General features: G+C 39.8%; 3 protein-coding genes across 3 annotated transcripts; 2 read left to right on the top strand and 1 right to left on the bottom strand.

Moving 5' to 3' along the window:
• Window positions 1–2,011: 2,011 nt before the first annotated feature.
• Window positions 2,012–8,053, top strand: LOC128769748 (junctional sarcoplasmic reticulum protein 1). Its single transcript, XM_053883720.1, has 8 exons — window positions 2,012–2,026; window positions 4,176–4,294; window positions 4,926–5,026; window positions 6,353–6,381; window positions 6,570–6,645; window positions 6,722–6,844; window positions 6,904–7,001; window positions 7,075–8,053. The coding sequence occupies exons 1-8, from the start codon at window positions 2,012–2,014 to the stop codon at window positions 7,387–7,389; spliced, it is 876 nt and encodes a 291-aa protein (XP_053739695.1). The 3' UTR covers window positions 7,390–8,053.
• Window positions 7,587–10,189, bottom strand: sf3a2 (splicing factor 3a, subunit 2). Its single transcript, XM_053883532.1, has 8 exons — window positions 10,097–10,189; window positions 9,246–9,525; window positions 9,125–9,171; window positions 8,619–8,728; window positions 8,491–8,540; window positions 8,204–8,344; window positions 8,072–8,140; window positions 7,587–7,993 (listed from the first exon to the last, which is right to left on the bottom strand). The coding sequence occupies exons 2-8, from the start codon at window positions 9,441–9,443 to the stop codon at window positions 7,778–7,780; spliced, it is 831 nt and encodes a 276-aa protein (XP_053739507.1). The 5' UTR covers window positions 9,444–9,525; window positions 10,097–10,189; the 3' UTR covers window positions 7,587–7,777.
• Window positions 10,190–10,545: 356 nt separating this feature from the next.
• On the top strand, window positions 10,546–13,526 carry plekhj1 (pleckstrin homology domain containing, family J member 1). Its single transcript, XM_053883533.1, has 6 exons — window positions 10,546–10,939; window positions 11,007–11,074; window positions 11,748–11,814; window positions 12,107–12,197; window positions 12,395–12,458; window positions 12,518–13,526. The coding sequence occupies exons 1-6, from the start codon at window positions 10,846–10,848 to the stop codon at window positions 12,608–12,610; spliced, it is 477 nt and encodes a 158-aa protein (XP_053739508.1). The 5' UTR covers window positions 10,546–10,845; the 3' UTR covers window positions 12,611–13,526.
• The last annotated feature ends 229 nt before the right edge of the window (window positions 13,527–13,755 follow it).

Below are 13,755 nucleotides of genomic sequence, written 5' to 3'. Positions count from 1 at the left end.
GGACCCTCGTATTTAACCAACCCTCATGAGGTCAGTGAGAAATGATATCATGCAGAAATGTTTGTTTTGTGTTCTGACAGTTTCAATCTTTGCTTTTCATCACTGAAGTTTAATTGATACATTAATATTCTTCATTTATTTCTCATAATTACTGTCATTGTGTTTGCCATTTTACGTCTTTTAAGATCATTTAATATAGCACAATATTTCAATTTCCATATTTTTAGACTGAATTTCCCCTTTTTCCTTTAGTTCTGGTCTATGCAGCTTTCAAAAATTCTAGTGAAAGCTTTAATTTAACTATATGCTACTTAGTTATGGTGCATTTTTAAAAATTATTTAGCAGTAAAGTATATATTCTGAGATCACAACGTATGCACGACTAGCAATAGAACTAATCTAATGTGCGACATATTTGACTGGACACCAACTCAAGACCAACTTGGTAGAGATGATGCTGCCATATTATGCAAGAAAATCTATCCTCAGTCTCTTGTGTGAACATTCAAAACATAACCTATCCCAGGAATGTTTAATTCACCACATCGATGCAGCTCCCTGGAGAATCGATTCAAAGAAGCAGATTAAATGGAACAGCTGAGCTGGAGCAGAAACAAGGCAGAATATTCAAGGAAAAGGGCTGAGAAAGTAGAAGACAGCAACAATAATGAATCTTCCACTAGATCATTTTGGTGGATCATTCAGAGAAAAGATGTAAAAAGTGAAATGTGTAGTCAACAAAATATGCTATTTGCAAAACAAATCATAAAAATGAAAAATGCCGATAGGAAGATTTTTTCATCCATCCTGTCTGAATGATGAGACACTTTTACCTGAGACAGAGTTGTAATACTCTCCAAACCAGGGGTTGGGACAGATGGCTCACGCAGCAGAGTCTTCTGGAGCAGGGCTGCTCTAGAAGCAAGGGAGGTAAATCATAAAACACCATTCATAAAAGAACATTGGCTAAAAGGTGTGCAAAGTAAGTTCTTTCATTTAGTTCTTTTCAGTCTTCAATCCCTTTGAATACTAAGTGATTTTTCTTTGGTTTGGGGTTTTTTTTCTTCTTTGGTTTTTCTGGGCTTTATTTTTTTTACATTTGTGATTATTAATATAATCATTTGGTTAATATTCCTAGACAATATTTCTCTGGTAAAGCCTGCGCTCCAGCTCGACTTGATAACATCTACAAAAGCTCCATATTGTGGTGATTATGCATAGTTTTTAGGCATGGGAATCGGAGGGTAATGGGTTGGTGGTGATTGTGTTGCTTTTTTTGTTTTTTTTTGTCTTCGCCTTCGCCTTCTTCTGTCGCGGAGGCAGCATTCGGAGCAGGGAAGCCCAAACTTCCCGGTCCGCGCAAACCTCCTCCAACTCCTCCCGGGTATCCCGAGGCGTTCCCAGGCCAGACCAGAGACATCATCTCTCCAGCGAGTCCTGGGTCTTCCCCGGGGTCTCCTCCTGGTAGGACATGCCCGGAACACCTCCCCAGGGAGGCCTCCAGAGGGCATCCGGATCAGATGCCCGAGCCACCTCAACTGGTTCCTCTCAATGTGGAGGACCAGCGGCTCCACCCCAAGCTGGATGACGCCGGATGACGAACTACTCACCCTTACCCCTTTTTTTTGTTATATATTATTATTATTCTTTTTTTATTTTTATTTTTTCACTTACCTCAATTTGCAATGTACATAAAATATTGCTTTTTGTAACCTTTTGTATTAGAAAACCAATAAAAATATTTTGTTAAAAAAAAAGGTGTGCAAATTATGTAATGTTTTAGAAATCATCTTACACCTAGTAGCAGGTTGCTCTCCAGGCAGAAATGAGATCTTGGCTGATCCAAGGTGTTTGTCCTGCCCTTGAAACAGTTCCTCCTCACTAAAGACCAAATGCACAGGAGTAAAACTTTCTTCATTATCCGGACGCATGCTGAGGATCAGAGCGAAGCCGGTGAGATTACCTATTGACTTCCAGAGGAACTTTTCCAATTTGCACGTTGACTGCGATAATGATGGACCTGATGGTAAATAATGAATTAATCCACATCTGCTGCACTTCAGTCTGAGGTAATTGGGAGAGACGCTCACACAGATGATGCTCCTTAACTACCTGTGTGGCTGTGACTAACAAAAAGTGGCATCTTATGGAGGTCAAACAACAAGGCTCATTACTTGGACAAAAATCAAAGTGAAACAAGATTCGCCGCTGGAATCCTGTAATGTGTTTAGTTGATCAATATTGTGGCTAAAAGACGATTCATTGTGAACATGAATATGCATCAAAGCTGCTATAATAATAAGCTCGACAGAGCATTAAAATTCTTACTTATCATCGCATTTGAAGCTCGTCATCTTATGATAAAATCATTTGTTTATCATGGTATTCCTGGTGTACAGCTGTTCTGTTTAGGTCCTCAGAAATGTTTTTCACTTGTTTTTAACTCACAGTAGCTTTACATTATAAACCAAACAACTCGCTCATGGCATTTATTGTGTCTCCTCCGTAATGTTTTGCTCTTTTGCGTATTCATCCGTTGTTTATTGTGTCACGTGACCACTTCTGGTTAAAAACAAGCACAAACAACAAATGTTCACTTCATAAAACATACAAACAACAAACAACAAAAATAACCTTCACCTGACTATCAAGACGTTTCAAGGTTTTCTAGTCCTTCCTTTAGTTGCACCTGCTGGCTTCTTCATGAAGTCCTCCATGTTTCAACAGCATCTGAACGCTACTGCCACCTGCTGTCGAATTGTTCTCTGCACTCGAAATATTTTTAACACGAATTATATTGACAGAAAACACATAGTGCAGGAATAATTAGTAATAATGTTAAGTCATTAATGATACTGCAAAAACATCATGCTGAAATAAAATGAACTGCGTTAAAAACATTCACTAATAATTCAGAATTTGACATCCCAATAATAGCCTTATTTATTTACTTGTTCAATGATAAAGAGGCATCATAGAAGCCCTGTGTTTTTAGACGTGTCTATGCCTTAAACATCCTTTGAGTGGCACACAAGGTGCTGCTTTCTCCTTTTGTTAAATTGCAAACATGGAAAGGAAAAAAGCAAATAAGCCAGAAATAAAATCCTACTCTACACCAATGTCAGCCTCAATGTCAGCATCTGCATGAAACTCCTTTCCTTTTGAAACATAATAGTTCTGTGGGTGCTACATCTGCCCGGGGTGCCAGGAGTCAGACGACTGATGTCTGAATATAAAGTTGCCCGACAGAACGTTTGAGTCATCAACATCACTCTTCGTTCGTCTGGCAACTAACTGTTATTCCTCCACATAATTCTGCAACCAGGACTGTCATATTTGGACCGTCACAATCCTATTTTGGGCAGAAACTGTTTCCCTTTTTACCAGGATCACAGCAGTGTGAAGGTGTGAATTGTAAACCTATAGTCAGTTATGTCATCATAAGAACTGATGATGGGATTATTTGTGCTTGGTGGGCCTCACATGATTCCATTAATGAAGTGTTGGGGTATTTTTGGATTGTGCTGTAACTGCAAACTCAAAGTGTGAGGCTGATGACCCCTAAAATAAAATGTAGAGTAGCGCCATCTGCTGGCGACTTGCTAGGCGGTTAAACAGAGATGAATACTGTGTCGTGTTGCAAAGACCTTGTTGCGTATTTTGTCCTCAAAGAACTAAAACTTTTCGGAATCAATCAATTTTTTTTCTTTTTTTTAATAATAAATCTTTCATTTAAGATATTTCTTTCTGAATGTGGACTTTTAATTAATGTGTTTTTCATTTATGATTTCAAATAATGTACAGCAATTGAATAAAACATATTGTTTCTTTTACGCCTAAATTATTCTTGTTTATTTATTTATTATGATTTCTCAATCCATAATTGTTATATTCTGCTTAATTCAACGTCATTATTGCATAAAATGTATTGGAAAAATTACAAACATAAGTCTTGTATTTTATAGTAATATTTTATTTCTATTTCTTGGCAGGTTCAAAGACCTCACCAGGGAGAAATGATTACCATGGGCAGATACATTTTTACCCGTAAGAGTGTGAACTCTTACGGGTCTTATCCCCTTGGTCCTTGGCTGTGACAGCCGTGCAGTGATGTCAGCTTGGCCTCAGTCAACACTCTGACTGACTCTAACTGCTTTTTGTTTTTTCTCCTGCAGCACCTGTGCTTGGCCGTCACACACTTGGGACGTGACTCTGCAGCCACCGCTGTGAAGGAACAACAGCTCAGTGACAAAGGCAGCAGTGCCAGGGGGGGAGACGCCCACCGCCAGGGCAGGTAGGTCTTTTGTTTCTGTCAGCTGAGGTCAAAGTACTGACTCAACAATTATGTAAAAGTTACAGGCTGTTTTTTTTTAACATCACAACTGCTGCTTTTGCTTATTGGGATGGATCTGTGTCCATCTGTGCCGGTGAAGGGATTTCGTCATCTATTTATAGTGGCTGTGGGACTTCAGCTGTAGTCCTGTTAGAAATGTCATGGAGAGTACTATGACCTTGACGCCTTCACTGCATGTGTATATCATACATTTATAGTCATTAGAGTTCATGTCAACTTAAAGCAAGAAGTAAGATTGTTCTCAGCTTTCTCTGCACTCACTTCAGTCAGGATCAAGAGTGAATAATCTGAGGGGGAGTTCAGGTTTTATTCTCCATGATTTGTTGTTTCAAGCTCACTAAGGTTGTTTTAACCATCATAGCACCTTCTATATAGACTTCATTTGTAATTGAATCAATGTAGTCGCAGTGTTGTAAATATGCAGAAATGTGACATGTGCCACTATGGTACAGGCATATATTCATAAATTGGGGAAACTCTGAGATATTTCATAAATGCTCAAACTGTAAACCATTTTCACCTTCAGGATATGAAGTTAAACATGTAGAATATTGGTGTTCTGCCTTCTCAGGTCAGTGATGGAAGACAGTTTTGAGACATTTGGAGAGGAGTTGGGGCCTTTGAGAGCTGATCCTGCTCCACCACGACCGTTGAGACAGACGCGGAGACCAGGTGGCTACACACGTCTATAATGCCTGCATCTATCTGTTTTATAGAGCACAACTCTATAAATACAACGCGGCTGCAGCACAAAGAGCCAGTGAAACCTGATGCCCACTGATACTGAACTCTGGTCAGGGTGGATGGAGACTTGTTGTCGATTATTCAGGGAGTGGGAATGTTCAATAATTCATCTATTACTGAGGTTGCTGGCTCTTTTAGACGCTTCAGAAACCAGAAAGGCACTGAGACAGGTCATACCTCTGCCAAGGCGCTCATTTTCACCCAAACTGTAATATATATCATATAGATATCATATTACTCTGCATGAATAAAAATTCATTGTGCAATGTGTTCGATCTGACAGCAGATGGTAAAGATAGATGAATGAAAAAGAAAAACTTTAAAGTGCTGGCAAGAACAAATCCACATTTTTTCAAATGTTTATTCATTTCAGTGACTGTATGTTATGTTTTACTAAGGCAGGATATCCAGTTCCGACTAGGTTTTTTTTTCACGCAACAGTCACACGAGTAGAAGTAACGCAAATGGCAGAGGAAAGGTTTGTAAATCGAAACGAAAAATCATCAAAATGTGTCCTTAACGTTTTTAGTTTTGTTGTTCAGAGACCAACCAACGCTGTCGAGAATGTTACCCAATAGATGAGGGTGACTTTCTGCTGAGGGTTCACATGTATCTTAAAAGATATGTGAGGTTAGGATCCGTGGTAGAAGAGTCATTGCAGCAAGAGCTGGAATGCATATGAATGGTTCAATATTAAATTCAATATTAAATCAAAGCAAGCCAGGGGTTGTTGAGACAATCTTTGTTTTCAGCTTTTTGTTTTCCATCAGGTAAATATTATATTAAGATGATAGAGAAACTTTGAAAAAAATTTTTGATAATTAAAGAGGTTTCTGCAATGTGTCTTGCGCCCCATTAGAAAAAGTGGTATCTTCCATTTAACAGTCACAGACGTTCACGCGTTCTGACTAAGATAAACACAGCTGAATGTTGCCATTGAAAAATAAATAATAATAATAAACTGAGCTCAACAACATTTTTGTTCAGCCCCACAACTAGGGCGAAATGAATAAGATTTAAACACATCACAGAGTGTATTTTTGAGGTGATAGTCTTTACTTTTGGAGTGAAACGAACGATTAAAGATGGCTCTGAACAGCAGCTAGGCTTCACGAGTCCCAGTGAGAGATTCATCTGTGTCCTCAGCATGTCATGGGGAAGCTTGGGTTTGAAAACAGAGGAAGAAATTGAAACATGAGGGCAACAGCACAGGTAGCATATGGTCTTTTAATTGAATTTCCATCTGTGTTGCAGAAGCCTACGCTCCCAGGAAAATGAGAGAGGTGAGTAGGACGTGTGAACTGGGCAGCCTTGAGACTCAGTGTCCCGGCCGTTTTCACCCTCAGACACCACTTTGTCACCGTTGTTCTGGTCTAACTACTTTAACTGAAAATGCATTTTAAATACGTCTGACAACATTAGATATCAGACATGATTTAAAAAAAAAGAAACTTTTCTCTACGGCTTACAGGAAATGATCCCATCTCCACCACCACTTAAACCAGAATTCAAAAATCCAACAAGAGACGTCAATTCCACAAGGACAGGTCAGTGAAACTTTCATTTCTTGCCCCTAAAGCTCTCAAACCTTGCAGTGTTTTCATGACTGTTTCCTCCGAGTAGCATCTCCAGCAGCCCTGAGTGTGAGTCCGAATGAGAAACCTTGGGAAAATGTCACCCTGAACCGATGCTTGTTTGTGGCCATCACCATCCTGGTGCTCACCTCAGGCTTCCAAAGACTGCACGGTAGGTCATAAAGCAGTCTGACGGGAACTTTTCAACTGACCTGAGCTTCTGAATACCAGCGACTCTACGAGGCCAGAGGCCAGCAGAGGACGACGAAGATGACGCCGTGAGAGTCAGATGCTCGACTTCATTACGAAACAGAGCGAGGCCGGAACTGGTAAAAATCTGTTGAGAGCACAGCTCTTGACAGACATGCTGATCAGGTCATTTTACTTTACTTTACCCAACAGCCTGAAAGCAGCCTGTGGGAGGTGATGTTCGAATGGCTCCCTGATTTCAGTGATGATGATGATGAGGATGATGACGACGAGGAGTATGAGAACGACGACGGGGGAATCAAACAAAAGAAGTCCAGGAGCAAAGCAAGAGCCTCCAGTGGTCTACGTAACAAACCGATACCAAACAAGACGCTCATGAAGCAAAGAGAAGACAAACCCAAGAGACGAAGAGCAAAGAAACAAAAGAAAGAGGATACAGCAGAGAAAAAAGATAAACACGAACCAGAAGATGGAGATGAGGAGGAGGAGGTGGAGGCTACAGACTAGAAGAAACTGAAGGAACAAAGGTCTCGCTTTAATGAGATTCACAACCAATTCTCGACCCAATAGTTTGAGCTGAACTCATCAAAAAGTCAAACTCAACATTAGATAAGCATAAATTCTTGTTCGGCTCAAAACAGTGATTGATGAAATCAAGCCTTGATCCTGATGTGTTATTGTGAAAGACACAGTAAAAAGTACAAAAGGCAAGAACGTTTTCTACAAGGTATTTAATTACAAAAACACAATCTTAATAGAGGAGATATCATGAATCACCTGTACAAAATGAAGCCAGTTTCATTTGACCAAAAGCTCAACATAAAAACAAGCCATAAAAACCTGACTGTGTTTACAAGACGCAGTTTTTCTTCAAACACAGTTCAAGCCTTCACGTTCAGAGGTTCTCAGGTGGGGGGGGCCTCATCGGCATGGGTGGCATGTGCATCTGAGGAGGTCCTGCAGCTCCAGGGGGAAGCGGTGGACCAGACATGGAGTCATGTCCAGTGTGCGATGTCATCAGCGGAGGTGGGCGCTTCATGCCTGTTGGAATGGGACCACCCATGGGAGGCCCGAGAGGCTTCTCCATTTTGAAGTGAAACTGAAGAAAGAACTAAAGAGGACAAAAAAACAGACAAGTAAAACAACAATTCTGGGTTTGTTTCAATAAACTCTATCAACCAACCAGTACCTGCTTAGTTTCTCTGTTCCAGTGAGTCCAAAATCGGCTCTCGGCTTTATCAATTTCTCTGCTAGGAACCTGAGGAGTTTCAGAAGTTAGAATATCGAGGAACGATACACGTTCTGGATGTTTTTCACTTACTTTGAAAGCGATGGTTTCATAGGGTTCAGCCGCCATCAGCAAATATTGCCAACGACGATCAGGTGGCTCAATACGCTGCTCGTATGCAGACATGAATCTGTGTCGGGGCCCAATCCCTTCAGCGACTTCAGGGTAGTCAATCTGTGTACGAAAATAAATATTAGCTACTACCTTAATACATCCATCCAGACGATGCAAAATAAATGTGACACTTCCACTAAAACTCACTCATTTGTTACGCACGTAAAATAATAATTCATCTGCAAGCCAAGTTCTGATCTGCTCACCTGGAAAAGTAAAGACTGCTGTCCAGTCTCTGGGTCCCTCTGCTTGGTCACTGTCAAACAATAGTGGCATTAGCTAAGAGTTTATAGCAGCACTTAGTGCAAAGGTCACCAAAAGAATTCACATTTACCTTTATAACCAGGTCGACCGATTTTGACAAACTTTCTGACCTCGACCTTGACTTTGGCTGGAGCTGGCTGAGCCGGAGCTTCCTTGGCTTCCTTAGCTGCTCTCCGAGCTCTGCAAGGATACACATGTTAACTACTACTTGTACTAACAAGACAAATGCTGGTTAGTCAACAATTTTCTTGTTTCATAATTTTCAGAATCCCCAGAATTGTAAGGGTTGAGGGTTTGTTTCCCCTCACAATTTCAGTACATACAGTCAAAATTTAGCCCAAAAGGTTCGGTCATAAACTGATTCTTTGACACGTTTAAGTATGTGGAATATGTACGGTAAACTAACAGGTAGATATAGCTCATACATTAGGTTAAAATATTACATGCATTTCTATAAAACAATATTAACACATGGTTTACAACACAGCTGATAGGCTTCCAGTACTAAATACACCCATCTCCAAATCCAAAGACAAAAAAATATCAGAAATGATCAATACTGAAGATCAAACTTACAAATTGGTCTGATGCTTCTTTCCTTGCGTGTGTGCCAAATAGCTACCCTGAAAGCAAATGATGACTTCACTTTACTTTTCCATCCAAAATGGGAACATTGGAAAATCATCAATTTACTCACCTCATTATTGTGCAGAGTCAGACAAAGTTTACACTCGTATGACCCCAAGTGATTTTTCATAAAATAGGGATCTTTGTTGATATCGATCGTCTCCAACGCGAGCTGGCGGAGTCGTTCTCTTCTATCACGGTTACTCTCCGAGGCAGATGCCACTCCACCGCTCCCTGTCTTTCCACCCGCACGGTGCTGGAAATCCATTTTTCCCAAGTTCTGGACTCAAACTTAGATCAGAACCAAGAGCCCCAAGCAGAGCGGGACGGCAAAGTGAGGTCCTTGAAATCTATAGAAAAGAAGTGATCCGCATTTCAACAGCACGTTCAAGAAACGATTGATTACATTCGATATAAATTATTAAATAGCGATATAACCACAAACAACGCAAGATTGTTTCAATTATAGGTCAGATGTAATACCATAATATGAAAGATATATCACACAATTTAATAATACATGGTGGAGCCTGCAGAAAACTTAACTTCATGACAAAAAAATACTGAGTTCGACGCGAAGAGTATCAAAAACTAGTAACTATATGTCGACAAGGTGGCTCTAGACGTAAATAAAGTGAGAATGTGTATGTGCTGTTTTGAATGTGTTTACACAAGAATGAAAGGCGTCATTCGGAAAAAAATCCACAGTTTCAAAGAGATGACCGTATCATCACAGAACGCATATGCTAATGCTAAGCTAACATTGTTCAGTACCCAAATGAATTAGAAGCAAAACCTGCACAAAGAACCGACCCAGAAGGCGCACAGGAAACGGTAATCGTGTATGTAGAATAGTCTGTCTCTCGTCTACCATGAATACAAAAGGGATAACACATTTATCTCTCTTTTTTTAACACTTACCAACGAAATGAACACGCTAACAGCCGGACGTCGCGCATGCCCAATACAACTTCCTTTACGCGGTTTCTCATTGGCATCTGAATGGTTGCTGTCGCCCCCTTGTGTTCCGGAGGAAATCCGACTATCCAACATTGGGTTTACCTTTGTGTGTGCCTGTTATATAGCAACCACTCAGTGGCTGGAGTGTTGACATTTGAACGTTTCTAGATTACCCTTCGTTATGTGAATCTACTATTATGTTGAAACAATCGACTTACTCAGTTCTCTTATTTGACTATTACTATATTATTATTATCTGACTGCTCCAGTGTAATATTCAGCGGGGAAAAAATCAGATGCGCCCGCTCAGCTTAATTATAATGTCATAATGGATAATTAAAGTGTAATTAAACATGTCGCGTCTACAATGTCCAAACAGAAGAATCGTGTTTTGTTTAATTTATACCGCTTGGTATTTGTTTTGCTTCCTGGTTGTGTTTAATTTGACCCTCGGTGGTCTCCGTAGTCATATGAAAAAAAAGGTGTGTGCTGTCATCGTCGCAGATGTGTGTGTGTGTGTTCACCAGGAAGAAGACAATCGGATCGAGTCCTCATCGCGGAAATGACCAACAGAACATCGGCACACGCCAGAATGGTCCGGGACGTAGCCGTTTGAACTTCGGTGGTGACTGTTTTCTGCTGGTGAAGAAGGAGGGAATGGCGTCTTCGTGGACCAAGTTCTTGTGAAGGTGTTCAGCCGTGTGATCGAGATGCGCTTCAACGAGAAGGAGCTGGTGTTTCTGAGCAGACAGCCGGCGGAGATGGCAGCCGAACTGGGCATGCGAGGACCCAAAAAAGGAGACGGTAACTGATATATATATGCCACCTTTGCGATGGTGATGCTGACATTCACTTTCTCTTTTGTTTCCAGTTGTGAAGAAGAGGCTGGTCAAACTGGTCGTCAACTTCCTCTTTTATTTCAAGACTGACGAAGAAGAGGTGAGGCTGCTTGTTTGCGCTCGGATTAAACCTAACACTGTAAACACAACTTTGACCTTCATCTGAGGAGGACTTACATTTCGATCCTGACGCCTTAGTAAATGTCAGATGAATCAGAGCCTGCTGACGTATCCTCACCTCCACCAATGAAACACCCATCATTACAAGGTTGGAGAAATATTCAATACTCAGATCGGAATACCTCGAACATCATCAAACAGTAATAGTAATATACAGTAATATGCATGCTTTGCTGTGTTTTGTTTTCCAAGCAACTATATTGTCACACATATAAAAAGTGTCGTTTTCTTGGCAATATGTCGACTACAACAAGGTGTTTTCCTACAAGCAGAGATTATTATCATTACATATGACATATTAAAGTCTGCTATGAGATTAAAAGGAGAAAGATGTGCTAGTCCTTTGTGGTATTTTGACACCAAGAGATCAGTCTTTAAATATAACTCAGGGTTTAAAGGCAAACTTTCATTTATTCCTTGTGAAAACCGGCGATTCTTTGAAAGCTGTCACTGATTATCTTCTCTGAATACTTAAACTGCAAACGTGTTTCACAAATAATCGCTTCCTGGACAGAAAGAAGTTTTTTTTCTTCCACAGAAATTCTGTTCTTTATCTAGTGACTTTTCTAATGTATGATGATTTCATTTGGCAGCCAGTCGGGGCCTTGTTGTTGGAGCAGTGTCGTGTGGAGAAGGAGGACAGTCAGACCTTCTCTATAGGTGAACCACATCTTTATTGCTGCTTCCTTTTGAACTGAGCCTTTCTGCATTATAGAAAGACAAGTGTGGAACCACTCAGAAGAAGCACACTTAGCTTATACTTATGACCAACCAGTTAACTTAAAATGAATTATTTTAAATTGATAGGGTTCCAATTGTATTACCAAGTACTAGTTCTCCAGTTTCGTGCACAAATGTGCACAACTCTATGTTGATTATAAAATATTCACAGATGTCTGGATGTTCCGCAAAGTTCATTTAACATATTCTGGATTGTTTCTTCTTTGAGCAGCGTTTCTGGAGGAGGCAGAGAAGAAGTATCTTTTTGAGTGTGAGTCTGAGGAACAGTGTAGCAAGTGGATTAACTCCATCATCACAGCCAGGTGAGAACTGATGATCCAACAGGGAAATCCATCCTGGAGTAACTGTCAAACACATGTTCTTTGGTGAGATGCAGCCTCACTGTTTCCATTTGTCTTAGATCTCATGTGGCATCACTTGACTGAGCTGTACATTGATTTTTTACTGTATTGAATCACCTTTTTTACTATGTTTTTCAATATTTTGGCTTCTATTCCAGCTACGAATTCATGAGGAGGAACTTGATTTTCTACAGAACTGAGATCCACAGACTAACTGGCACAGTAAGATGTTCTCAGTCTTTTCCGAATCTCTTCTCAACTCATATTTGTTCTCTCCTCAGGATCCATTGGAACAGTACGGGATATCAGATGAGACTCGGTTTCAAGTCAGCAACGGTCTGCCAGTAACATCAAGAGACACGTCGTCACTGTAAACCAGGGATGTGTTTTAGATGGTGTTTGCTCCTGAACGACTCCATCATGAACTTCTCGTATTAGATGCAGGCGCGGTCCGACTATACATAAATACATGCTGTCAGTTTCAACATGTCCTCACTTAGTTTCTTTCACTTTAGTTCACATTTTAATCTACCTTTCAAGTTTAGTAGTGTCTACAAAAAAATCACTGGTCGTACTTGCTAGATAGAGAATGCTGAAATGACACTCCAAATGATGCATGTTAAATTGAAATTTTTAGATATAAATTAATGTTATTCTTGGAAAGAACTACTGACTCTTATAGCTAAACAAAGCTTTTGTAGCATATCCATGTTTGCAATTTGTGCTCTTGATTTTTTTTTGGTCATTTAAAATGTAAACGTGTTGCATAGTCTAGATCCACGTTTTGTCTTGAGCCACATTTCTTCTGGACCTGTTAGACTGATATATACTTTTTTTTTTTCTTTTTTTTATGCTTTCATGCGGTCATTTGACTTGTTAGTAATGGGATTTATACACCATACTTGAAAGTGCTATTTTTATGTGGCACCTTTTGCAATGTTTCAAGCTGTTGGAGTGTGTTGAGTCGTCAGACTGAGGGTTAGGTCGATGCTTATTCAGCCGCAGCAGAGTTGGACAAATCATTTGCTCATCACGAACCTTTCACTATTGCTGTGCCCTTGAATGTGAGAAAATACATGTTTGCTTGCAAAGACAACACATTGAATACAAGCATTTTTTTGGCTGTACTTGCAGAATGGTCAACATTAGAGCAATATTTTGGGATAATGCTGCCTCTCCACTATATTAATGTTTTAATTAATAAAGCATTGTTATTTAAAAGAAAAAAAGAGAGATTCATTCATTGTAAAGTGTCTATAACATAATATAATATAATATAAGTGTCTATAACTTATGTTCTCTAGCCATGCAGCTAAATACAATGAAATAAATCAGTTATATGATGATTTAAATGTGTTTTTAGGAGTCTGTTTATTGCTCTAACCATTCGGTGTGTCAATTTATTCGCAGCTTTTACATATTTCTCGATTTATAAACAGATAACATTCGTGACAAATGAGCCACATGGTTATAAAATAACTTCCATTCCGCTATTAATGTCGTACAATTAAATTATCAA

This window comes from Synchiropus splendidus, chromosome 13 (assembly GCF_027744825.2).
Source record: "Synchiropus splendidus isolate RoL2022-P1 chromosome 13, RoL_Sspl_1.0, whole genome shotgun sequence".
Taxonomy (NCBI): domain Eukaryota; kingdom Metazoa; phylum Chordata; class Actinopteri; order Syngnathiformes; family Callionymidae; genus Synchiropus; species Synchiropus splendidus.
The sequence above is the reverse complement of the archived record's forward strand: the minus strand, read 5'-3'. Positions and strand labels throughout refer to the sequence as shown.

What these genes read in the sequence shown, in the direction of transcription:
- LOC128769748 (XM_053883720.1), top strand. An exon ending in GAGACAGACGCGGAGACCAG is followed by an intron (nt 5,027 to 6,352) that starts GTGGCTACACAC and finishes TCTGTGTTGCAG; the next exon opens with AAGCCTACGCTCCCAGGAAA. An exon ending in CTCCCAGGAAAATGAGAGAG is followed by an intron (nt 6,382 to 6,569) that starts GTGAGTAGGACG and finishes TACGGCTTACAG; the next exon opens with GAAATGATCCCATCTCCACC.
- sf3a2 (XM_053883532.1), bottom strand. Translation starts at nt 9,443, where the DNA reads ATGGATTTCCAGCACCGTGCGGGTGGAAAGACAGGGAGCGGTGGAGTG. An exon ending in CGGTCGACCTGGTTATAAAG is followed by an intron (nt 8,541 to 8,618) that starts GTAAATGTGAAT and finishes ATTGTTTGACAG; the next exon opens with TGACCAAGCAGAGGGACCCA. An exon ending in GGAACAGAGAAACTAAGCAG is followed by an intron (nt 7,994 to 8,071) that starts GTACTGGTTGGT and finishes TGTCCTCTTTAG; the next exon opens with TTCTTTCTTCAGTTTCACTT.
- plekhj1 (XM_053883533.1), top strand. Translation starts at nt 10,846, where the DNA reads ATGCGCTTCAACGAGAAGGAGCTGGTGTTTCTGAGCAGACAGCCGGCG. An exon ending in AGGACCCAAAAAAGGAGACG is followed by an intron (nt 10,940 to 11,006) that starts GTAACTGATATA and finishes TTTTGTTTCCAG; the next exon opens with TTGTGAAGAAGAGGCTGGTC. An exon ending in CAGTCAGACCTTCTCTATAG is followed by an intron (nt 11,815 to 12,106) that starts GTGAACCACATC and finishes TTCTTTGAGCAG; the next exon opens with CGTTTCTGGAGGAGGCAGAG.